Source organism: Alligator mississippiensis, chromosome 4, assembly GCF_030867095.1.
Source record: "Alligator mississippiensis isolate rAllMis1 chromosome 4, rAllMis1, whole genome shotgun sequence".
Lineage (NCBI taxonomy): Eukaryota > Metazoa > Chordata > Crocodylia > Alligatoridae > Alligator > Alligator mississippiensis.
The window spans coordinates 161,484,238-161,509,874 of NC_081827.1; the positions used below are offsets into that span (position 1 = coordinate 161,484,238).

Consider the following 25,637-nt stretch of genomic DNA (forward strand, 5'->3'; position numbering starts at 1 on the left):
GAGGAAGTTTTGCAATGGAGTGGGTAGAGGACAGGTACCTGGGAGAGCTGAGCTGTAGTCTCAGCCCTACCATCCATTCCCTGGGGCCTGAGTGAGTTACTGAGGGTAAGATTTTGAGGGCAAGGATGGTGTCTGCAGATCTTAGCTCAGCAAGGACTCATGTTTGGGGTTGTAGCATACAGAATACTAGGGCAGCACTACTGAGCTCCTGGTAATACTCCTGTAAGTGATGATCAGTTGCTACATCCCCTTCCCTGGGGGAAACTGAGCCACCAAATGCAATGGCCTGCCTGATACAAGCCATCAACAGTCTGAGTTAGGAGTGGAGTCCTATGCCCTGCTCACTAGCATTGCCCCTTGCACTTAGCTGTGGGGCTCTGCAGGCTGTGAGGTATTTATTTGGCAACAAGGTTCAGTTTAGCCCAGGAATGCAGGGATTAGCTGCATCTGTGTGTGCATGTGCATTAATCATGCAGGAGCCCTGTCAGCTGTTTTCAGGTAGAAGTGCGTGGAAAGAGACTAAAAGCAAGAGACCTGGAAGCAACAAACCTGAGCTGTGCGTGAGGGCCCAGACATACCAAGGGGTTTAAGCCAAAGGGTACAGCTTGGCAGTGCCAAAGTGGGATTTTTGGAAGCATGTGAGGGAACTGACTTGCTCAGGCAAGACCTGGCTGAAACATCACTGACTATCTGGCCTCTGCTGGTGGACATGAGTGCAGGTCTCTGTCAGTCTGGCCCCTGGCTGAGCCTGTTCTGCGGCAGGGCAGGTTGTATGTGGGAACAGCTGACACCTGCCTAGTGACATCCATGTGGTGATATCATTGCAAATGGGTAAAGTTGGTTAGCCCCTCTGGGGGACACCATCCCAAACCATGGTATGCCTACAGACAGGCCACCTGGGGACCTGTTCTGGCTACCAAGCTGCCCTGAGTAACAGCTGGAACGTTGTTAGCCTCCTCCAAAATCTGTACTTAGCCGATTCCTCCTGCCCCCTCCTGTCCTTCTGGGACTTGGTGGCATGGAAAGGAGAAGGGAATGTGGGCATATATAGCAAGAGGTTAGCTTTGTAGTGATTGGGGAAGCTGGAGGGAGTGGACAAGCCCACTCTTTCTTTCCTGGAGAGAGCAGGCTGCCTCAGGAATGTGGAGGATCAATGCAGTGGCCAGTGTTTGGACTGGAAATGAGGCATGTTTGTCATCAGCCAGACCTGAGAGCCATCCTCTCTGGGGAGGAGGGAGACAGATAAGGATCGAAGGGCAGGGTAGGGTAGGGGGTTGACTGATGCATCCAAATGCTGCCAGAAGGTCCTGGGATAGTGTCTTCTGCCCAATGTCCCCCATGGGGCCTCCTGAGGCTGGGCCCACAGGGGTCAGCTTGATAGCTGGGTCTGGGTGCACCAAAGTAGAAGGCATTCACTCCCCGCTCTGCAGCATGGTTTCAGGAGGGGTGGGTTTGTTTGTGGCTCAAACATCCTCCGTGTTTCTGATGTCAGCCAAAGCCTCTACAGAGGCCGGTAAAGCAGCGAGCAAGGGAATTCCCCATTGAGCACTTGACCCCACGCTGCTAAGGTCAATGGAGATGTTTCCACAGCTGAAGTGGGAGTAGGCTTAGGTCCAGAGCAAGTCAACTTGGCTCTTGACTCCTTTCTACAGTTCGGCTGGCCGGGCTGTGCTGAGAGCAGGGGATACATCTGAGGGCACTGGGGTGGTGGCTGTGCCAGTGTCATGCTGGACAGGCTCACACACCCAGGGAGTGGTGTCTGGATTTCCATTTTGTGTATGAGGGTTTGTTGCAAAGGAGGTGATGAAAACTGAATTTACACTTGGTTTCTGGCTCTTTTCCTCTGGAGGCTGTGGAAGGATTTTCCATGGCTCTTTAATTTCCATATTTTTAAATTTAATTAAGGACTTTCTGGGCCTGTTTATCCACTGCCTGCCTCTTTATACCCTGGTGTTACTCTGTTAGCTCAGTCCTCTTACTTCTACTTTCCACCAGTCTTAGAGAGGAACCAGCCCCACTGTCCAGGGAAAGCCCATTTCTTCCCAAGCCCCTTCCTCCCCTGTGTTATGAGCGGCACCTGCAGGTGCTGCTGCTGGAGGTTCAGCATAAAACAGACGTGACTGTCACTTCTCTGAGCATCTCTCTGCACATGGGTGGTAAAGCTGGGCTGCTTAGGCTGACCTTGGGGGCTGGACCCGATGATCTTCTGAGGTCCGTTCTGGCCTTACAATCTATGAATCTTGTCTCTCCAGCCTCGCTTCCCGCCTCCCCTGTTCTGGCTTGGAGACATGGTGCTTCCCATTGCTGTTCCATGAGGGAAGAGCTGGGGCTGGGGATGTTGGAGGAACCCAAAGGAGTTGGCACCCAAATCCTAGTGCAGTCAGGCAAATCCCTGCTTCCCTTCCCCACCCCCACAAGCTCCTCTCATTTCAAATCAAGTAGGCAGCAGGTTTTTGAATCCTGGCAAAACTAGATTAGGGGCTCAAAATGAGTGTCCCTTTAAGGCTCTCTTCTGTATTCCTGGAACACTGCATATATCCCTGCGTGATCTGGGGTCTTAAAAAGGGGCCTGGCTCAGGGACAAGGTTGGATTGTGGTTGGCTGTTACTGCAGCTGCTGCTGCTCTGGAGAGCTGTGTACAGCTGATGACTTGATGTGCTGGATTGAGATTACATCTTGTTTTCTGTATGACCCCCTGCTTGGGAAGATCTGCTCCCAGCCAGCACCTGCCCTGCCAGCTCCCTCTCTCTTATTTTCTGTGTGTGTGTTGTGGGGGAAGCACATATCAGACGCTCAGCCAGACTTCAGGCCTCAGAGACAGTGTCTCACAGCAACTGCAACTCTGCCATAGTTTCATAGGGTCTGGAAGGGACCTTATAGATCATCGGGTCCAGCACCCTGCACTTGGGCAGGAAAGACTGCTGGGATCAGATGACCCCAGCATTTCCCATCACAACTGTAATAGGGATAGAGGCCGTGCAGAAAGTTTATAGTAGTAATTTAGATGGACAGTGACTCTCCACAAGGCCCAAGAAACCAGGTTTGCCCCTTGTGAAATAGAATGGCTCTTTAAATTGCAGCAGCATCATTCCGCCATGGATGATAAAGGGCTTTTCGAGGCAGCCTCAGGGCACCCTGGTGAGGTCAAGAGCAGCGGCCCCTTGCATGGATGAGGAGTTGGAGCAGAATTGCCAGCTGAAATTGTGGGGAGCTGCAGCAGCTCAGCAGCTCTGGAAAGTCAGGCCTTTAGGGCTTGATTTTCCAGAGATCTCAGCACGTTGGTTTCCCTGGCTGTGGGTGTTAAGTAGAACTGGAATCCAGGAGTCCTGGATCCCGTTCACCCACAAACACTCAATGCAGCTTCCTTTTTGTGGTTTATTGCTGCTTCTCTGAACTCCTTGGGGAAAGGGCAACTGACCTGGTTCATTTCATGGAGCCCTGCCTGAATCAGATTGCAGATTGGCACTGGAAGCTTGAGGAGAGCTGCCCTGAGGAAGGACCCAGTCCCCCCCTGCTTGCATGCATGCCATCCCTTTGTGGTTAGTGGGCTGTGGTTTGCTGCCAGCCTGGCAGCTCCCAGAGGAGAATTGGTCACTCTGCTGGGGAGACAATTGAGCCAGGAGCAGGCTCAAGCTCAGCATGCTCCGTATTTATCTCTAACCAGCCTTCAGGCCAGCAGCTCATTCGGTGCCTCACGTGCAATATCACTGTTTGCTCAAGGAGGGCATGAATGGAGCTGTGCTTGCAAACTACATGGTGCCCAGGAGACAGGTGGGTGGGGAGGGAGACCCCTGCTCTTGGACCTAGTGTTTTTCACTCCCTGACTGCCTGGTGCCATCTTGTTATCCCTTGGGGAGGCTCAGCCAAGGCTGCTCTTTCCAAAATCGCTGCTTTTCAGTGCCTTAGTGTTTGGAAGCAACCTTGGGGGGCCAGAAAGTATCTGAGAGCCTGAGTGGCTGCTTTTGGTCCGAGTGCCCACAAAATGCTGGCAGAGCCAAGGGTAGATCTTGTATCCACTAACACTGGGTCCAGAGCCTTGCCAATAGCCTGGCTCTGGCAGCCCAGATGACCCTGTTATGGGTGTCAAATACCATTGTGAGGCCCTCTAGTCTGGTGTGAGTGAACTTGTGTGTGCATGTGGACAATCTTGTCACTCACTGGTGGTGTCTCCTACAAGGGCATAAAACCTAGTTCTTCTGCAGATAAAGGAGAGTTTTTTTAGCTGGAGATGTTGAAGCCTGGGCTTTCTAGAGCAGGTGTGTCTGGGTTTTTGCCTGGATGTTGCACATGCTGGTTAGCTGGAGTCCATTCATTGATCAGGGCCTGGATTCCCCTAGCGCAGGACAAAGCATCGACAGGCATGATCAGAAGCCTGTCCACCTTTCACCCAGGGGCTGGGGCAGCTGAGGAATGTAGCTGAGTGGCAGCCCGGAGTGACTAGCCTGGCAGCAGGGACTGCTGGCTTTGGAGAGCTGACGGGTTCCGCTGTTTTGCTCACACAGGTCTGACAGAAGATGAAGATATCAAGGTGATGCTGAAGGGTTCCCTCCTGTGGAAGATCAAGTCACACAGGGGGCAGAAGGAACGGCTATACCGCCTGCAGGAGGATGGGATGACCATCTGGTTTGAGAGCCGCTTTCAACGGGCTCATTCCAAGCAGATCTGTAAGTCACAGCTCAGGGGAAGCACCATACAGAATCTGCAAACCAGTCCTCTCCAACAAGGAGTGGGGAATCCCAAGCACAGGGTCCACCAAACCGCCCTAGGATTCAAAACCCAAGCTCCCACAAATGCAGCACCCAGAACAACAACCTCCTCCAATCTAGAAGCCAGAACCCAACATAAGCAGGAAAACACCCTAGAACAAAGATCAACCTCTGTGCACCAAAAATCTCAGAACCCTGCGCTCCTTGTGACACCACACAACCTAGAGCCTTGTCTCAGTGCTTAGAACCACAGCCACACCAGGACCTAGCACTCACTTCTTTCCAGATTCCCACTGCTATTCAGAGAAATCAAATGACAGGCCTAGAAAAAGGCTAGGGGCATGACCTCCAGGGTGACAAGCAGCACAGAGCTCTCAACTCCAGGCTTCCATCACCACTGCCCTCCTGGCAGAGGGTCAGAGCCAGCCAACAGATTTGCCAAGGGGTGTCTCCACCCCTCTGTTCAGGGCTCTCCATGCTATCACAACCCCTTTTTGTCCTCACCATAACTTCTTTTTTTAGCATCTCTTGGCAGATATGCTCTGGTTTGATTTCTGGACCAAGCAAGACATCCCCCACCCCAAATACATGCAGACACACAGCTCAGTTTTCATGCTGCACTACAGTGGCCTGGAGCACTGTCTCGGTCAGGGACACCAAATTCTTTGCTCACAGGACCTCTGTCTGGCCTGGGATTAGAATGGGAGGAGTTGGATTTAAACACAGGTCTTGTGTGTCCCTGGCCCCTTTTGTCAGGGCCAGGCTCTTCCTGCTGGACATCCCACCGCACTTGGTTCATCCAGAATCCAATTTTCCACAGAGCCCAGCATGCTGGGTGCAGACTAAAAATGGTGCCCTTGTTCTCTGGCATCCCAGCTCAGGGTCTAGACTTCCCTGGCAGCCTAGCCCACAGCCTGAGGGCTCACTGAGAAGATACCCTTCAGAGAGCTGGATTACATTTTCTGTGCTTAGGTCCAGTAGGCTATTGCCATGGGGCACAGCTGTTCCCCAGTGCCACGTACGGTAGGCCTCTTCCCACCCCACAACCAGGCACAGACCCATTCATTGCAATGACCCATTTGGGAGCATGAAGTTGGATGTCCATAGAAGCATTTGCCTGATAAAACACTTGGTCCTTCAGAAGTACTGCCTCCTTGCTATGTGCTTGTTGCTTTTCTCTGAAGTCTCCCTGCTGCAGCCACATTCTTTTGGCATTAAGAGCCCCACAATGAATGCAGCAAAAGAGCGCAGATCAGTAGTTCTTAACCAGGGTGCTGTAGTACCTTGGGGTGCCTTGAGATTCTTTCAAGGGTGCTGTGGGGTGCCACACAATGTTAGTTCTTTAGGTGTGTAAACGTGATTCACAAAATCAACTTGGAGATTTCAAATAAGAACCCATAGGTTTAAACACATTCTGCCCTGTTGTGGTCTTCTTGACTTCTTTGCATCAGGAAAATTGCTTTATTATTTTTCTGTAGTCAAAAAATAACTAAGAGCTAGATTTTCAAGAGGGGTGCCTTGAGTCTATGGAGGGGTGCACTGGGTCTAATGGGGTGAGAACCATTTGCTTATATCCATGACTAACTGCCATAACCAGTTAATGTAATACTAATGAGAGCGTGAAATGCAATACAGATCTCAGCTCAGTCACCCAGGAAACTGGTGGAGAGGCAACTCCCCTGGTGTCATCCCTGCAGTGGGCATTGATAAAATCAGCAGAATGATGCCCATTAGCCCATGCAGGTGCTCTTTCAACAGTCAGGGCCCAAGCTTCAGAGAAACTAGCACCCAGTGGGCAGAGGTCTTGTGAAAATCTGGTCCTTTGGAACCAGATCCTTTGAGGCAGTGGAGGTTGCTCAGCATCTCACAGTATTCGGGCTCCCTCTGTAGAGTAAGCAGGGTGAAGATAGGCAAGACCCTTGTTAAAATTCTACCCAGGAGGACAGGACTAAGTCCTTCAATTTATTGAGCCCTATTGAAAATGCTGCTCTTGGCAGTGCGGTTGAGGGGGGAAAAGAAGTCACTTTGGCAAAATACTCCCATGACCATACATTGTGGAGGTGAGAAGTGGAGATGGATCAGACTCATTGGTACTGCTGGGCATGAGTTCCCAACCAATCCCAGACCACAGGGCTGAGCTGATGGGTCCTGCCTAGCTAATGTTCAAAGCAACATGGAGCCAGTCTGTTTTGCATTGTCCCCAGCAGAATCCATGTGCTCTCCCAGGTTTGCCCCATGGGCCCTGAATTTGAGAGTGTGGCACAGTGGGGATACATTGGGTGCTAAACTGCCCTGTTAAGAGTACCAAACCCCTGGAGTCCCAGCCATGGCACTGCCAGATGGCTTTGGTTTTGTGAGCTGATGTGGACCTGGTTTGGCCAACAGTGAAAGCTCAAACCCAGCAAGTTTAAGATTCTGCTCAGCTCTTCCTTGATGTAGCTGGCATGTAGGGCGAGCCGGGAGCGGAGTCCTTCCTCCCAGGTGGTTTTGGGTGGTAACGGGCTTCAAAAGGCTGAAAGTTCAAACACAGGTCAAATAAGCAGCCAAGAAGGTGTTGCTTGGCTGCAGTATCCAGACTGTAGCAGCAACCAGGGGAACAAGCTCTAGCAGGAGAGTCAGGCCTGAGCTTCAGGAAGGGTGTGCGCACCTCTAGCTCCCTGATGACAGTTCCTGGGGAGGGGAAAGAAACTGTTCTTCTTGTAGCCAAACTGGTTAACCCACCCACCTTCAGGCCAGGGAGGGAACGGGACACATGAGACAGCCCTGAGACTCAGAACCTTTCCACAGGGCTTTATTGTGCAGCTTTTGTTCCACAGTAAGTGCTCGTGTGCATCTCTTACTCTGTGGGTGCATCTACATGTCACTGTACAGTGACATAGTGATGCGCTATGTCGCTGTATGGCACGCTTTGGCATTGTAGTGATCATGCGGGTCTACAGGTGATCGCCAGCTATGTCACTGTAGTGGCACGCTTCCTGGTTATAGCATGCTGCTACAGCGATGTAGTGGTGAAATCTACCTGTGCACCATGCGCACGGCGCAGTAACAGCACTGGGTACTAAAGTACGGTAGCAACGTGAAGTGTAGACATGCCCTGTGTTAAGTGGAAACTAAACTGCTCTTTCACTGAGGGTCTAAGCTACTGCAGTTCAGTTTCCATTTACCATGGGATAAGATTGTGCATGGAGTTGCTGATATGGTGTAAATCACCACTTGCTTTTGCCCTGGGGTCAATTGATCGGATGCCCATACCCATAGATAACAGTATGTGTTGGAGGGGTGGGGAAGGGATTGCACCAGGGCAGCAACACAGTTTGTCATTTGCAAACCTCTTGAGGGATCTCTCCCATGCCTCCATCCCACCAAGAATACCCAGTCCACCTGGGTTCCCAGCAGTAGGGTCAAGAGGCCAGCTGATATAGTCTGCTCAGCGGTGCCTTCTGGGGCCCTTCTGATGGCAGGACCCACTGACCCATCAGCAGGTTCTAAAAGGTTCTCAGTAAATTGCAGGCTGGAAACATAGGCCCCTCTACTCCAGCAGGTCCTTATTAATCAGGGAAGAGAAGCCCAAGGCCAGATGTGAGTGTCCAGCACGGGATGCCGGGCCCATCCCTCTTCCACTAGCTCTCTTCTCTTGCAGTCTCCATCGTGCACATTGAAGGTGTGCGTGAGGGCTACCAATCAGAGGGCCTCCGCAAGTATGGTAGCTCCTTCCCTGAGAAGCACTGCTTCACCATTGTCTTCAAGGGCAAGCGGAAGAATCTGGACTTGGCTGCCCAGCGTGAGGAGGAGGCCCAGACGTGGGTGCGGGGCCTGAACAAACTTATGGCCAGAGTGAAAGCCATGAGCCAGAGAGAGAAACTTGACCAATATCCTTTCCATCTGAGTTGATGGAAATCTCCCAGAGTCTATCCTTCACTGTGGTCCTGCTCCATGGCCATGCAACAGGGCCTACAAAAACCTGCCTCAATGGGTCTCCCTTTTTCACCAGTCTTCCAGCCCTCAGGGTCACCAGCCTGATGTCTTCAGACCCCCAGGGTTTTCTCCTGCCAGTAATACAAGAAAGTCCTCTGCCATATAGGAACTGTGTTTTTGATTGTACAAGCTGGGTGTGAGCACCAGCCCCTTCAGTTAAATCAGCTAAAGCAGCACAAGGCTGGGAGGGTGGTGGAGAGTGGGGAAATGGTTATGGCTCTTGGGTGGCAGAAAGGGGAGATGAGAGTCTACTCCGGTCCCATCACAGATTGTTCAGGGCCTGACTGAAGCCTATGCAAGCTCCACTGGCTGCAGTCAGTTTTGGAGCCAGTCCTTATGGTAGAACTGAGCTCCATGGCAGAAAAGGCTTCAGCAGAAGGGAGTCCTCTATGGAGTGAACTGGCCCCTGGCAGCTCATTTCAACAGCCTGGCAGCTGGCTCCCTGGCACAGACTGATCTGGAGGTGTGGGTGTGGGTATAAGGAGTGGGGGGGGCAGGCAATGGTGGGGAGCTGGAGCTGGTGAGTTCAGTGAAGGTGCTTTCCTTAACCTCTGCTGCATCTGGATCCATGACATTCTGCGCCAGGCTGATAAGGACAAAGACAACAAGATGTGCTTCAAGGAGATCAAGAACATGCTGAGGATGATCAACATTGATATGAATGACATCTATGCCCACCAGCTCTTCAAGGTACCCTTTCCACACACCCGCTGACAGTAATCGATAGCATACCCTGACCCTAAAATTCAGTAGAGAGGGCCCTCCCACCCCACCTGCTCCACTTGGTATAAATAATTACATAGCGATGGGGTCAGGAAGCCAGGCGCTCACCCAGGGTGTGTGAGGCCCAGGTCCAGGGCCTCTGTAATTACTTAAACAAAGCAGAATGGCTCCAGTTGGAGAGGCTGGGGGAGGTTTGCTCTGAAGCAGCTGACAGCCTGATGGTGAGGGTGCTCGCCCAGGCCATGAGGGAGCCAAGTGCCATCCCCTGCTGCAAACAGGCAGAGCGGGGACTTGTGCCTGTGTCTCCACCCTCCCTGGGAGTGCCCTGACCGGTGGCTGGTCATTGCACTGTAGGCTCCAGCCCACCCCTGTTCCACCCTGCCCTGCTGGGACTGGGGCAGTCTCCACAAAACATTTGGTCTTGACAAATTAGCGTTTTCTGATAGGAAACATGGTGAACTGTCCCCTTTGAGCATGAGTGCTGGCTGCCGGGTCCTAATCCAAGCCCAACGCCCTTCATCTGGGAGAAGAGGCCCTGATTTTGCGGGGTTCTCCCCTCACCTTGGACATGAATCCACTCTCCATGTGCCCCCAGCAAGCCTGAGCCCAGCAACGCCGTGGAAGGCAGAACACTACCAGCAGGGCCTCAGAGCTCAGCCCACCCAGGAGAGCCTCGGGTAATGGCTCCAAGCCAGGCAGCCTTCCCCTTCTTCTCCCCACTGCCCCAGAAAGCCTGTCAGCCTTGCAGGGAGATGGAGAAGCAAGAGTGCATTCCAGCACAGACACAGTCCCACCCCCCACCTTTTGCTTTGGAGCCAGGAACATCTGCATCCCATTAAGCACTCAGCCTGTGCCAGAGAGAGACAGGAGCAACCCGCAGTGGAGTGAGGGCTTAGGGTGAGGTGCAGGCAGGAGCAGAGCTGCCTCCTTCGCATAGGCGACTGGTAGGGGGTGCACGGGGGTGCACGTGACCCCCCCACAATGGGGCCGGTGCCCCCCCGACGGCCGACACTGATGCTGTCAGTAGGACTGATTTCCACCCTAACAGAGCCGCTGCTGTTGGCAGCTTCTGTGGGTGCCCCCCTAGATTCAGGAGGCACCAGTCACTCATGCTCCTTTGAGTCACAAATAAAGCTGCCACCAGGGGAGGGTGGAGGGCATAAAGCCCAGCTCTGCTGACCACCCAAGCCAGCCCCACCCCTGCAGCATTCCCACTGGAAGCTGCACCCTGTGTGTGTGTTCCTGCTCGCAGAATCACAGGAGTGCAGGGTGGGATGGATGGGTCATGTGGGCCAACCCTCTGCCGGAATGCAGGCACGCCACTCCTCACCCAGCCCTGTCCAGTGTTATCTAACCTCTTTTTAAAAACATCCAGTGAAGGAGATTCCACAGCTTCCCTGGGAAGTCCATCCCACTGCCTCACTCTTCTAGCAGTGCAGAATTTTTTTGCTGATATCTGATATAAATCTGCTCTACCATAACATTAAGCCATTGCTATGCATCCTGCTCTCTGCAACAAGGGAGAAAAGTTGTTCTCCCTCTTCTTTATGGCAGTCATTCAGATATTTGAGAACTGCTACCATGGCTCCCACTTAATTGCTTTTTTCTGCAACCTAAGCATGCCCAATCCTCTCAACCCTTCCTCTAGTGGTTCTCAGCCTTTTTTAGATTCAAGGTACTCCTCAGAAAGTTCCAGCTCCTAGTTTTCACTTCTTTACAGACAAACAATAGAGCAATTCTTCTCTTGCAAAGGACTTAGAAAGCCTACAACAGGGCAGGACTGTTTTGACACTGTGGATTTCTATTTGAAATCTCTTGGTTTATCTTGTGAATCATGTGTCCACACCTAGCAGTGCTAGCATAGGAGGATCTCAAGGCTCCCCAGAGTGTTGCAGCACCCTGGTTGAAAATCACTACTTTCCCCATTTGGTTTGCCTTCCAACCCCTCTTTTTTTGTTGCCTTCCTCTAGATCCTCTCTAAATTCTCCACATCAACTGCGTCTACACAAGATGCTTAATGCACAGTAGCCTAACAACGTTGTGCAGTAGTGTGTCACAGCACAGACAGTGCTAATACACTACTCCTCAGTATGATTAGGCTACTGCACAGTAGCGTCACTAAAAAAGCATTCGCTGGCACTACTAAATTAAGCAAGTACTAAATTAAATTTGCAGTAACTCTGGCGCATTAATGAACGTGTAGATGCAACCATCCTTCTTAAAATGTGGAGCCCAGAACTACACACAGTACCCTAGATGAGGCCTAATCAGCACTGGGTACAGAGACACCATTTTGTCTCTTGTTTTATACCTAATACTCCTGTTGAAGCAGCCTAAACTTGAATTAGCTTTTTTTACAACTGCATCACATTGAACCTGTTGAGTGTGTGATCCATCAAAGCCCCCAGGTCCTTCTTGGCAATGCTGTCACCCCACCAGTTACCTCCCATTCTGTATTTGTACTCTGGATTATTCTTCCCTAGGCCCAGCACTTTGCATTGGTGTGTATTGACCTTCCACTGTTGGATTTCCACTGATAGACTGGAATTACCCAGGATGGAGTCTGAGTCAGGCATCACAGCTATAGTCGCCAAATAGGGTAGAAGCTGCCTCAGCTGCTGTGGGGATGCTGTGGAGAGTGGGAAGTTCTGCTCCCTAGCAGTCCTAGCTTCCCTGGGGACTCCTAACCATGGATGCTGTAATGAGGTAGACATTTGTTCCGGCATGTTCCTTCCTCACAATGACCAGATGGACACCACTCTCTCCAGGGGATGGGATCTGCCTGGGAGATGGCAGACCCGCTCTGAGGTCTCTGCTCTGCCTGGCTTGGAGCATGGACTAGAGTTTAGGTTCTCCCATATCCCATGTGCAAGTGACGGCCACCAGCTGTATGACCTTCTGGGGTGGGCATCCTTCCTCTCTGCTGTGGTAGCCATGCCCCTTTGTAGAAATAATTTAATACTCAACGGAGCAAGAAACAAACCTTGATCTGTCACATCTTCCCTGAGCACTGGGCTGTGCAGTCTTGGGTTTCCCAGTGACAATTAAGTTGTTTCTACAAGAAATGAGAGAGAGGTGGGAGACTCGCTGCAGAACACTGCACAGTGCAGGGGAAGGGACATTTTTGGGGGTGCCAGATCTGGTTCATGGTGCCCTTGGGGTCCAGCACTCCCACTGCAGCAGCTCAGAAATGTGCCTGTCTGAGTTGTGACCACCCAGACCCTGGGCAGGCATGGGTCTGATTGAGACTGGCAGCACAGGGTGCTCTGGGCCCTCAGTCTCATCCTGTCAAGGAGGCTGGGTTTGACCTGGAGCTAGTTTGGGGCAAGAATTGTAGCTGGTGCACTGGGGTGGGGATGGTCCAGGTGGAGCTGGATTAGTGCCTGGTCTGAGCAAAACTGTAGCAGCATTCAGCCTGTGAGAGCTCAGGGAAGGTGAGGGGCCTGCAGGCCTTAGTTCCTCAAGGCAGCTCTATTCTTCAACATCAACCCCTGGGAGCAAGAGCAGAGTCCTGTGCTGTACCTGGAAAGAAACTAGGGTAGCAACAACACTTCTGACTGAGGGGCCTGACTGAGTTTCGGAGCAGCGTTCTCTCTAAGCTGTGTGGCATGCGCAGCCACGCAGGCGCGCCTGGCAGCATGGCATGAGCGCACCTGCACGTCCGTGCATGCTGTGCCGCTTAGAGGGAATGCTGTTCTGGAGACCCATGTGGCTGGGGGTGCAGGCTCCATGGCACCCCAGCCTGATCCAGGCGCCCACCTAAGGATATGTTCAGCCTCTAGGATGTTCAACCCCTGGCCTCTTAGCTGAATGCGTGCCAGGCTGTGGGAGGGTAGTGCATGTCTACAAAGAACAGAGCTGAAACCAGCCCCACAACTCTTCTCATATAGATGCCATCAGATGGCTCAGGCTGACCCGAAAACATTGTCCTCACAGCAGCTCCAGGCATCGTTGTGCCAGTTGTAACACAGACACACACCTGTCCAACAATGCTCCCAGTCCAGGCAAGACAAATGCCATAGCTCCCACTTTCCAGCTGGAGAAGTGAGGCCCAGATTCACTGAGGAGCAGAGTCCCTGATTGCTCCTGGGATTTTCCAAAGCTCTTTCATAAAACTTCCATTGACATGCCCAGGGTCGTGCTGCAGAGAACAAAGGCTGAACCCTAGTCTCCATAAGCTCAGGCCAGGGCCTGGCCTATATGACCCCTCTTCCCCTCCGAGCTGAGCCTTCTCTCATAGTAGCTTGTCCCCCGCCCAACAAGACAAGTTCCCTTTGGTTTCAGACCAGCGTTTCCTGCTGGGAAAGGTGAAAACGGTGTGATCTTAGCTCAGGGCTGGAGCGTCCATCTCCAGCCATGCCACAGATATCAGTAGCAATCAAGTCCCTGGGCAAGAGGAGCCTGGATGCCAAGAGCTGTAACTTTACCTCCTCCCCCCCCACAAGGCAGGTGGCCCTGCTCTTCCAAGTCATGGCTCAGCACCTTGCACAGCTGTGAAGAACCTGAAACCCTTGGAGCCTCATCTTCCTCAGCTGAGCTGGGGGAGGCAGCTGCCAGAGACAGGAGCCTGTTAACCCTTTGGGTCCAGGATGGGAGAGGAGTCACATCCACCCCTGCCCCTTCCTCTGGCTGTACTTGGTTGAGGGCTCCTTAGGAGCAGGAGGGGTGGAGCTCATGTTTGCAGGGCCACAGAAAGCTCCTGGCCTGAAAGGCAACTTATTTCTATAATCTTAGAAAAGCAGGGCTGAAAGGGACCTCTGAAGATCATCTTGTTCAACTTGCTGTCTTGGGACCCCAGCACAGAGAGAAATGCCAGCCCCTGACCTTTGGTGGCCTGAAACCCAAGCCCAGGTCCAGGCATGGCTGCTAGAGCTCAGCACCAGCAAATGAGCCCCTGAAAGCTAAGAGGGGCTGAGCACACGGCCCAAAGGTCATAGAGCAGCTGAATACCAGGTCATAAAAGCCCCAGCTCAGTGCCAGCCCCCCTGCAAGGACTCAGGACATGGACTGACAGGAGGGCTCAGTGAAGGGCTCAATGTAGACATAGTCTAGTCCTGAGGTCATGCCTGGCTCTGCCGCCTGTGTGCTACATGACTGCACAAGTCACTTCCTCATCTGTGAAATGGAAGCAATCGCATCTCCACTTTGATCCATCCTCCTAGGGCCAGGATGAAGACCCAGGTGTCCTGGCTCCCAGCTCTGACCGCTCAGTTAGACTCTCTCTGGTTAAAGTCACCTGACCTGTCAGGGCTAGGGTGCCCTTGGGCTGGTGGGAGGGCATTTGCCCTCCTGCTCTGGGCTCCCTCAGCTTAGCTCTCAGTCTCAGCCCTCTGTGCCCAGCAGGAATGTGACAAGTCCAACAATGACCGGCTGGAGGAGCATGAGATTGAGGAGTTCTGCACCCGGCTGATGAAGCGGCCTGAGCTGGATGATATCTTCTACCACTACTCGGGCGAGGACTGTGTGCTGTCGGTTGAGGAGCTGGTGGAGTTCCTGCAGGACCAGGGGGAGAAGACCAATCTGGCTCATGCCCGCAGGATCATCCAGACTTATGAGCTCAATGAGAAAGGTAGTGTCTGCTCAGGAAGCCTGACTTGGGGCCTTGGCCTCACTGATGTCTGTCATAGGCAGGCTGGTTTGCTGCCCTAGTGCCTGCACTAGTCTGTAGGGTCTGTAGAGTTAAAGAATGTATGGTTTCCCCTGGCCATATGCCTCAGAGCTGCCCTGTGTGGAGCCCATGCAGCAATGAAAGAGGAATGCTGACTCCATGGGCTGTTCCATCCTTGGTCCGATGTCCCTTAGTGACTTTGAGGACCTGGCTGCTTCTCCCATTGGAAATGGAGCTGAGAAACAACAGGCTTGGCTTGCAGAGGATGAGTGCCCTCAAAGCGGGAGGGAGATTCCTAGCTGTCCCTGAGAGTGCAAAACATGGACACACACTCTGCTGTGTATTCCAGGGCTGGTGTAAACACAGCTACTTCTCCAGTTTAACCAACATCAGCTTTAATGAAACCAATGTAGCAGCTCCCAGGGGCCCCATCAGACCCCAGTGTCAGCAGGTTTCTTGTCTCCTATTGCAGCTATGCAGCTCCTTTCCCCAACCAGGCAGAGCGTAGTGCGGGGTAGTGGTTAGAGTAGGGGGTTTAGGAGCTCAGATTGCCAGTTGTTTCCTTTGTTCTTAAGTGTGTGTGTGTGGTGGGGGGAGTCAAGGGCTCCTGGGCCATGTCCATGGCTTTAGCTTGGGGCTTCTCTGCCACAACAGGATGGCTCTGTCACTGATGCTTTGCAGGCCTCAAACAAGTCAGCACTGTGCTCCATGCCTTAGTTTCCCCAGCTGTAACTGGGGTAGTACAAGCTACTCAACAAGCACTGTGTGAGGAGGGTTAATGAATTATGCTGGATGCATGAAGCTTGTCCTACCAGAGAATGTCTATGGTGTTAGGATCTTGGCAGGCCAGCCCAGACAGGAGTGTGGGGCCTGACCCAGGTTTCCCCAGAAATCCTCTCCTTCCCCTTGAAACCCACTTCCAGCTCTGCAGGATGTGCCTCTTCCCTCAGATTTGTCTCTGCCCCTGAGTCTACTCCTGGTGTTCTCCTGAAAGTGGAAACAGGTATCAAAGGGCACAGGCATGATGGAAATGCATTATGGCTGGGGAAAATGAGGCAAGGAGCATGGGACGTGCCATGTCTTGGACCACTTGGTAAGAGAATAGATCCAGAGAGAGGACCTATGAAGCCTGGCTCCTAGTACTATGCCCCCTACCCATCGGGGGACACTTCCTTATGCAGCTGCCCTGCCCCCTTTTCTTGAATCCTCTGTCCTGGCTTTGCCAAGAGCCCATGCACTACCCTAGGCTGGTTAACCAAGGCTTGGGTGGCCACGGAGCATGGGAGGTGCCCAGGAAGGGCCTTGTGCCCAGATACAACTTTTGGAGAGTCCCTGGAAATCTGTTCCCTGCAGCCAAGCAGCAAGACCTCATGATGCTGGACGGGTTCATGATGTACCTACTCTCTGCTGATGGCAACATCCTGAACCAGGAGCACACCAAGGTCTACCAGGACATGAACCACCCTCTGTGCCACTACTTCATCTCTTCTTCCCACAACACCTACCTGACTGACAACCAGATTGGGGGACCCAGCAGCACGGAAGCCTATATCAGGTAGAGGCCAGTGGGAGGCTGGGTGCCACCACAGGGGCCTGAGGGGTCATGGCATTGAGAGCTGGGAGCCTTGGTGCAGGGGTGGGGGGCAACCCACCTAGGGATTCTGGGAGTAAACACCAGCTGAAAACACCTCAGCCATTGCAGAGGGGTCTCTGGGCAGCCATTGCTCTAGAGCACCAGAGCCCAGCTGAAATTAAGCCATGCCTGTGGCCAGTTTTTCCCTGTGCCAGCCACCATACCAGGTGCATCAAGTAAAGGGTGAAACCCCTGTCCAGGCAATAACATGATCATTGGTAGGAGCTTGTTCCTGACCCCACTCGGGGGCCAGCCTGAGCCTAACGCTGGAAGGTTGAGCCCTTGTTGTGTCTGTCCTATGAAGTGCTGCTCTTCCCACTGGGGTTGATATCTCCTTAGAAACACAAGGAAGCCTATGAGTAGCCAAGGCTCCCCTGAGAGCTCTGAGCCAAGCTGCCCTTCCTGAGGTTGGCCCCTTTCTTGCTCATGTGGCAGGGCCCTGAGACAGCCCTGGCCTTCCATAAATGCAGACCTGTGCTCCCTCCTGAGCTGCCTGTTTCTCCAGGGAGGCCTCTCAGCAGGCACTAAATGAGACCTGCCTGGTATGGACCAGGTTGAGTCACCCTAGCAAGCTGAGTCAGGAGGATAGCCCTGCATCTCCCATGGAGTCCTATAGCCCCTTGTCCATTCACCTTCCTCCCCTGTTTCACTGACCAAGTAAGCCCAACCCTTCTCACATTTCATCTTACCCCTGCCTGGCTGAATGCTCCCTCATTGAAGTGGGAGTGTTGGAGCTCTCTGAGGGAGGAACCTGTCTTCAAACTACTTGGGGCTGGCTCTGATCTGGCTCCCCACAGCAGGGAACAGCTCTGAGAAGATGGATGGTGCTAAACTGGAGGGTAGGGTCAGTTCCACTGGGCTGGACCCTCGCCTTCTCTGCAATGGTCCCCTGCAGGGGCAGCTGTCCCTGGAGGGTGCTGTTGTGTGAAACTCCTGTCTGGGAAGGCTCAGGTGACTGAGCAGTGCCAGAGTCCCTGGATTTGTGCTAAGGGCAGGAGCAGCTTTTAACTGTTAGCCCGGCCTTTGAGTGACCCAGCTCTTCCTGCAGAGCATTCATGAAGGGCTGCCGCTGCGTGGAGCTGGACTGCTGGGAGGGCTCCAATGGTGAACCTGTCATTTACCATGGCCACACGCTGACTTCCAAGATCCTCTTCCGGGACGTCATTGAGAGCATCCGGGATTATGCTTTTAAGGTGAGCCCTGGCCCCAGTGTGAGCAGCAGTCAGCTTTGAATCTCTCCCTTCCACAGCTACTTGACCCCCACCAGGCATGCTGCTGAGTCTTGCTGCTGTTTCATGGGGTAGGATTAGTCCATGAGACCTGGGCTCAGTGAAGCTGTGGACTGGTGGGAGCCTGTGGAGCCTGTGGCAAACCTCCTGTCCAGACTGGCCTTCTGAGGAGGGCTCAGTCTCACCCAGCACTGTCTCTGATATCTCTTTATCTCCCCAGCAATCCCCATACCCTGTTATCCTCTCCCTGGAGAACCACTGTGGGCTGGAGCAGCAGGCAACCATGGCTCGGCATATGAAGACCATCTTGGGGGACATGCTGCTGACCGAGACGCTGGACGGGCAGGTCCCTAGGGTGCTCCCATCACCAGAAGTAAGGCCTCTCAGCAGTCTGGCTGCTTTGGGGCCAGGGACTGTGTTCCCACAGGCTCTTTGGAGGCCAGCTCAGGGTTTGGGGGGCCCAGTAATGAATACTCCTGGGTGCAGCCATCTCTTGCCCTGCCTCTTGGGGCTCTCTGATCACAGGGGGGAGCCAGTGCCTCCCGTGGAAGGGGAGGAGGCTGGGCAGGTCACACAGCCCGCCCCAGCAGAGCTCTGACAAGGGCTTTCCTCTCATACAGCAACTGAAGGGGAAGATCCTGGTGAAAGGGAAGAAACTGCCGGACCTGAGGGGTGACCTCGAGAACCTGAGCTTTCTCTCTGACGAGGAGGAGGAGGAGGAAGAGGAGAGGGATGGCCGCAGGGTAAGGGGGCAATAGGCCAGACCAGGATGGGGACTGGGGGAGGTCCATTCTCTGAGCAAGGTCTCAGACCTAGTGGCTGGCCCCAGCAATGTCACAGGTCCATGCTGCTGTGGTGAAAGTGATGTGACAGCTAGGCACACAGCTTTCCAACACCATCACATGCCAAGGGGTGGGAGTTGGCCATGCAGAGACCTTCACCCCAGCTCTACAGCAGCCTTGGCACAACCTTTGCTTGCCCAGAACAGGGCAGGAAGCTGCTGTAGGAAGGGGCTGAGGCTATCCAACTGGGTCCAGGTTAGTAGCTCCCCTCCCTCCCTCTCTCCCTCCCCCATCTCAGCCTCTGTGACAACAAACAGCTCTGTTCTGACCCCTGTCTCTGCCTCAGGACAGATAGCCTGGCATGGGTTTAAGTGATCTTAAGCAGCTGGCTGCTGCTTGTGTGATCAGTCCTTTGCTGGTAGCTCTGGGCAGCGACAGTTGGTCCAGAGTAGCCTCCTGTGCTGGTCCTGTCCCCTCAGGACACAATGTCCCATGCCTTGTACCAAACTTGCCCACCAGAAAATACATGTCTGTGGAGAAGGAAAGCTCTTCTCTGTTCTCCATTGATGGTGGCGGTAACTTCCTGTAGGAAGTGATGTTGGTGATTCACATTGCCTGCCCCTGTGACTTTGTACTGAGCTCCCTGTGGGGCTGGGCTGACACAACACCCATGATCGAGTGCTAGGGAGTGCTGCACCCACACTGGGGAGTGCTGCAGAGGCTGCACCCATGCCTAGGTGTTAGGACCTTTGAGGTTGCTACAGTCCTGGCCAACTTATACCTCACAGTTCCCTGAGCTGAATGCTTTCTGCTGGTCGAACCGGACAGTGCCCTTTGCTTTCCATCCTATCCAGCTGTGCAGGGGAGGGTGCTGTGTGCTGTTAATCAGCTGTAAGTGATGTGCGAAGGGGGTGTCTGGGCCTATCTGGATTCCCTGTGGTGAAAGATGTGTGTGAGCTGGGGAACAAGGAGAAGAAAGTGTGCTGAGCTGTGGCATCCCATGGTTCAGGGATGGGTGCTGGAGTTGGGGTGCCTGGGTCTGCAGCTGGGCAGAGGAGCTGGCACTGCCTTGCACAGTGGATGCCACTTTCCCTCCCCGCACCCGGGGCAGGGGCTGAAATGTGCTGGCTCCTGACATGATACTTTCTCTTCTCTTGCAGTCATCGTATTCACTGCAGGACATCAAACCATTGCAGGTGAGAGGGGCTCTGGGGACCATGCAGGAGGCCACACACAGCCTGGATGAGAGCAGGGCTGATTCAGCCCCTGCTCCCCACTGCATGCTTATAGGGGCCTGCCCAGGGGGTAGAGCATAGGGGAAACGCTGGGTAATGAGTCTCAGGGCAGCAGGAGCACTGTGTCTTGCTGTTGTAGCTGGGTATTGCATCTCTATGGACAGGTGAGTCCCACTTGCTCCCCCTCCCATGGGAGAGGCACTGCAGACCATGGCCCACTGTGTGCTGCTGCCCCTATCAGCTTTGGCACCCAGAGGGCTGGGCAGGGCCCATATGAATAAACAATGGTGTTGCCCTGCACCCATCACCCAGCAGCCAGTGACTAAGGCCCCCTGAGCAGAGTTTCTATTAGTTGTCCCCATCCAGCCCTCTGCACTTCTGTGGACATCAGTGGGAACTGGGAGTGCTCAGCATGACAGGATGGGGCCTGTCAAAGCAGAGGATCACTGGGTGGGGGGTGCAGAGGATGGTGCAGGCCCCAGCACCTTGGTCTTGTCCCTGCTTTGCTGCACACACAACTTTGTAACTTCCAGGAAGGGAGAGGTAAGGGGAGAAACATGGTTAGAAGACAAGACCTCATTCAACTGAGAAGACCAGGGGAATGGAGGCCTGCTAGCAACTGAGGCCTTGAGCCAAGGTTTGGCTGAAGCCTTAGCAAGACATTGTCAGGGCACAGGGCCTCTTGTCTGTCCAGCAGCAGCAGCACTACGTCCCATCACCTGGGCCAGTATACAATGTGGCAGGGCCTTCACGTACCTATTCCAAAGGGACCGAGGGGGTGGGGATCCAAGGGAGGGCGGCTGCTGGCACAGGGGGCAGGGTCCATGCTCTGGGCTTGCCAGCACCACGCTTGCTGTGGGAATAGACAAGGTAGTGACCCCTTAGTGTGTTCTCATGTAGGCCAAGGATGCCTCGCAGGTCTCCCAGCAGCTCTCTGACATGGTGGTGTACTGCAAGGCCGTCCCCTTCCTTGGCCTGGAGCACGCACTCAGGAACCCCCAGGCCCATGAGGTGTCATCCTTCAACGAGAGGAAGGCCAGAAAGTACATTAAGGAGTCAGGTGAGGATGTGCTTGGACATGGAGGAGGGGGAAACAGACCGATGGACAGACCCAGGAACTTCAGTTCTCACCAAGACTCCAGACCCAGGACAGGGAGGGGTCGGGTGGGCAGGATGGGCCAGGCTGCTGGGCAACAGGTCCACCTAAGCTGGGCTGGAACATGCTGTGCCCCTATGTGGGCTCTGATGGGGTGGGCTTGGGCTTTGCTAGCCTGGGCTTGCCAGGATCAGACCAGGAGCCATGGCATGAGATGGGGTTAGATTGTGTTATGCCACTGTGCACAGCCTTAGAGGTGGCCACAGACTTGAATAGGGTGAACTGGGTGGGATGGCTTTGGCTGCACTGTCCTGGAGCTGGCAGGTGTCTTGCTATCTGGCTGAGCCTGAGGCTTGGCCTTTTAAGTGAGGCATGCTTTCTGCTGGGCTCTGCTGTGAACATTTTACCCCACAGGAAGTGTCTGTCATTCCAGGACCTCTGAGGTCTGTGCTCCTGGACAGGGCAGGGCACGGGGCTTTGCTGGGGAGTGAGCCAGGCACGAGGTGTGTCCAGTATTGCACCAAGGTCATGCTGTGCATGTCGGTGAGCTGGCCAGAGACCCCTGGAAGATTCCCAGGGTGCATTCTCTAGTGATTAGGCTCCTATAATCCATCCCTGCTGTGCTGATGCCTGGGAGCCCCTGGCCCGGACTAGGCCCAACTTGTTGAGCACAGAATAGATGCCCCTGTCCCAGAGTGCTGACGGGTTGAGACAATAGACTCAGACTCTAGTAGGGGGCTTCACTGTCCCCGACATACAGCAGCACCCCATCCCTAGTCACAGGCTCCTGTGGGCTGCTGCTGGGAGGCATGGACTTGGTTTGCTCTGACTTTTCCTGGCCTTGACCTCTGCTCAAGGGATGAGGCATGGGGGGAACGGGGAAGGCAGGGTCTCCCTCCCACTCAGCACTGCTAACATGAAGCTGCTTTGCCCTGCTGCAGGGAACGCCTTTGTCCGCTACAACGCCCAGCAGCTGAGTCGCATCTACCCCGCGGGGCTCAAGATGAACTCTTCTAACTTCAACCCCCAGGAAATGTGGAACGCCGGCTGTCAGCTAGGTGAGGGGGCAGCTGGGGCCAGGGCCAGTACCAGCCATGGGGTGACCCTGAGGGGGAGACACTTGCCCCAGCCCTGTCAAAGGGTGCCCATGAACCAGTTGTATCCCTGTCCTGTGCCTCAGTTTCCCAATCTGTTCCATGGTGTGCTGGTCCTGACCTGCGTTTGTGCTCTTTGTGGAAAGGGCCGAGGGGGGCCCTTTCTATCATTAGAAATGGGCCCCAATAAGACACTGGGCTGAGCCTGAGCCCCCAACCTGGGCAAGAGGCTTGGTTCCCCAGCTCATCTTGGTATGAGCAAAAGGGAGGCAGAGGAGACTGAGGGGGAGGATAAAGGATGATAAGGGACTGGTGCTCCCTGCTGGTTCCTCTGGGTAATGCCTGGCCTGCATCCCTGATGGCCCAGCCCAGGTAGGCCAGGCTGGACCCTACCCGCTGGCCAACACTGGGTTCAGGGCAGGTGAGGCCAGCATTTCCCCCTCATGGCACCCAGAAGCATTGGCTGTGTTGAGCTTCTGCTGACTGTCTGGAGCAGGCTCAGGATTAGGTTCCCAAAGGAAACATGTCACTGGCTTGTCAGAGCTGTAGGCTGGTGTTGCTGTCACCTGTGGGGCAGAGCTAAGAGCATCAGCACCCACCCAGGGCAGAGCTGTGTGGGCTGCAGCAGGCTCTGCCAGCCCATCTAGGCAAGATCACCTCATACCCTCACACTTCGGCATCCCAGAAGAGGGACTTGGGGTGCATGGGATGTGGTCCCAGCTTGAGACTGCTGGGCCTCCCCTTGTCTGGCACACCGGCTTCCCCTGCCTCAGTGCCCTCGATCATAGCCTTACACAGCAGATCCCTCCCCTCAGCCCCGCCAGAACCTGCTCATATACACTTCCCCCTCCTCCAGCCCCTTTGCCCCAGACCCCCAGGTCCTGCCTGTGTACACTGGCAACATCCACAAAACCCCACATTCCCCTGCCCTGGCACCTTCAGATTTTGCCTGTATAAACCTGTGGGTGCTCTCTGTGTTTTGTTTCAAAGTGGCTCTCAACTTCCAGACTCCTGGCTGCGAGATGGACCTGAATGATGGGCGCTTCCTACAGAATGGGTGCTGTGGTTATGTGCTCAAGCCCAGATTCCTGTGCAATGGCCAGAGCACCTTCCAACCCGAGGCCCCATTGCAAGGGTCCAGCCATAAGTCCATCATGATGATGATCAAGGTGCTGGGCTCTATGCAGAGGGGTTTGTGGGTACAACAAGGGTGGGTGGGTGTTGGGGTGGGCATGCGCATGGAGACTGGAGCGTTGGACTGTTGCAGGGGTGCTGTTGAAGCAGGAGGCACTGGTGCTCTCTGACTGGAAAACCAGCCTCCTGCCTCTCCCCAGTCTTGTGCTGAATTTTCTCCCACCTTCCAGCTGTTCCCTTTTCCTGCCACTTCCCTTCCCAGCAACCCTGGGTGGAAGGGCCCAGTGCAGCTTGCACCAAAGCTTCTATCAAACAAGAATGATGTTGGCACCTTCCCAACCCACCCTGAGCTGCAGCCAGGGGTGTTCCCACCCTGCACTAACTGGCCTCCCTGCTCCTCCCAGGTGATCAGTGCCCAGCAGCTCCCAAAGCTGAACAAGGAGAAGAAAAACTCCATTGTGGACCCCTTCGTGCGTGTGGAGATCCATGGCGTCCCCATTGACTGTGACAAGAAAAATACATTTTACAAGATCAACAATGGTGAGTAGCCCAGCCTGCCCCAGCCAGCAAGAAGCTGCTGTAGGTGGGGTGGGGCACCAGGAGGCACAGCCAGACCCTCTCACAGCTGAGAAGGATCCAGCCTTATTAGCTCCTGGATGGGACCCTCTTTTGGGGAAAGGCAGTATGTGGCAGGAAGGGGGCCCTCACCACTATTTCTCAGCACACTGAGGGGCTCAGGGGCAGTCCTTTGGCAAGGGTGAGTTGGGTCCAGTGACTTCTTACTGCAGAGATTAGGACACGGACCAATAGCTTGAAATAGCAGCAAAGAAGGTTTAGATTGAGTATCAGGAAAATATTCTTCACTGTTGCACTCAATAGTGGAATGGACTGCCTAGGGAAATTGTGGAATTTCCTTCACTGGAGATGTTCAAGAAAACATTGAACAGACACTGGTTGGGGATGATCGAGGTGTAGCTATGCCTGTGTTCTACCATGGGTATTTCTCATGCTTCTGAGCTTTGCTGGTTGCCCCCTCCCCCACTTTCTGCTACATATCAGGATGTTTTTAAGTCTTTCTAAGAGACATTGGGTATTAACTGCAGCCAAGGTAAGGGACTCAGGCAGGAGTGTGCTAGTGCTCCTGCTGGGATTTAAACCTGGAGATTCCTGGCTAGAGGGCCTCACCCCTCTGTTCAGGGTCAGACTGATCACTATATTTGGGGACGGGAAGGAATTTTACCCCATGGTTAGATTGGTATGGATGGTGGGGGAGTCTTTGCCTTCCTCTGTAGTGGGGTCATGGCCCTCTAACTGGGCTCTCTTGAATGTATATGGACAACCTTTTATAGAAATAGGGAGTTGGCTGCTGTGGTTCCTCTGCTTTACCTGTGGCAGGTTAGGTTGTTGTGTCTTGTGTTACATAAGGATTGATAGTAGTTTTATGAAGAGTTTAGATTATAGATTTGTATAGGATGGTTTGGATTGAGATGATCCTGCCTCAGGCAGGGGTTTGAATTAGATGACTTCTGCAGGACCCTTCCAGCCTTACTTCTCTATGATCCAGGACTCCTGCTTCCTCCCAGCTGTACAGCTGTGCTGCTCCCCTGGGATGAGCTGTGAGCACTGGTGTTCCCTAGCCTTTCTCCTAGGGGTTAGCTCTCACTGAGGCCTGGCTGTGTTCCACCCTGCTCAACAACAGCCCGTTCTGCAAGGTTTTGGAGTGTCTGCCTTTACTTCCTGTCACAGAAGAGACTGAAGCATCAGCCTTCAGCTTAGAAGGCAGGGGTTGTAGCCGCTGCAGGTGAAAAAACTGGGCTGTCAGGGGTAGCATGAACAGACTTTATACCTGGTTTCTCTACTAGAGAGGCCCAGTTGGTGCCAGGCCAGCCTGTGCATTCCCAGGACCTGCTTCTGATCAGACATGGGGTTGTCTTTCTCAGGAGGTGTGAGGGCTACTTGGCTGGGCTGTGGTGGCTGTGTCTGGGTGCCCTGTGCCCCATGGGCTGCTGTGCTTGGCATGTGACTGTCTTTTTCTTCCCACAACCCCTGCAGGCTTCAATCCTTGCTGGAATGAGAAGCTGACCTTCCAGCTGCGGGTGCCAGAGCTGGCGCTGGTGCGCTTCGTGGTGGAGGACTATGACAACACTTCCTCCAATGACTTTGTGGGGCAATTCACCTTGCCCGTGAACAGCATGAAGGAAGGTGGGTGCCTGGCATGGGGAGGAGATGCCCTTCAGTGTTTGCCACAGAATCTCAGCACTGTCTTCCGTCTCAGTAAGAGGCAACACTGATATGTCAAAGCAACTAAGGCAGAAGTGTGGGCTGGCGAGGTTGGGCTTCAAAAAAGGAACAGAGAGTTTGAAATAGCCCAGCCCAGCAGCTCCCCAGGCCCCTGTCTGTGGCATCCAAGCCCTTGCCCTGT

The 25,637-nt window shown here is 53.8% G+C and overlaps 1 protein-coding gene across 2 annotated transcripts in view; it reads left to right on the forward strand.

Annotated features, from left to right (window-relative positions):
* PLCD3 (phospholipase C delta 3) overlaps positions 1-25,637 on the forward strand; it is a 54,112-nt gene that overhangs the window by 24,635 nt on the left and 3,840 nt on the right. The window contains exons 2-15 of one of the 2 annotated variants that reach the window (XM_019476046.2): positions 4,503-4,664; positions 8,347-8,575; positions 9,242-9,371; positions 14,748-14,973; positions 16,366-16,567; positions 17,694-17,838; positions 18,095-18,247; positions 18,495-18,617; positions 19,817-19,852; positions 20,792-20,951; positions 21,929-22,045; positions 23,072-23,250; positions 23,620-23,755; positions 25,268-25,417. In XM_019476046.2, coding sequence (XP_019331591.1) covers positions 4,503-4,664; positions 8,347-8,575; positions 9,242-9,371; positions 14,748-14,973; positions 16,366-16,567; positions 17,694-17,838; positions 18,095-18,247; positions 18,495-18,617; positions 19,817-19,852; positions 20,792-20,951; positions 21,929-22,045; positions 23,072-23,250; positions 23,620-23,755; positions 25,268-25,417 — 2,148 coding nt within the window. Of the gene's footprint in view, positions 1-4,502; positions 4,665-8,346; positions 8,576-9,241; positions 9,372-14,747; positions 14,974-16,365; positions 16,568-17,693; positions 17,839-18,094; positions 18,248-18,494; positions 18,618-19,816; positions 19,853-20,791; positions 20,952-21,928; positions 22,046-23,071; positions 23,251-23,619; positions 23,756-25,267; positions 25,418-25,637 lie in introns of those variants that run through there. The other variant, XM_019476052.2, reaches the window with a different exon arrangement.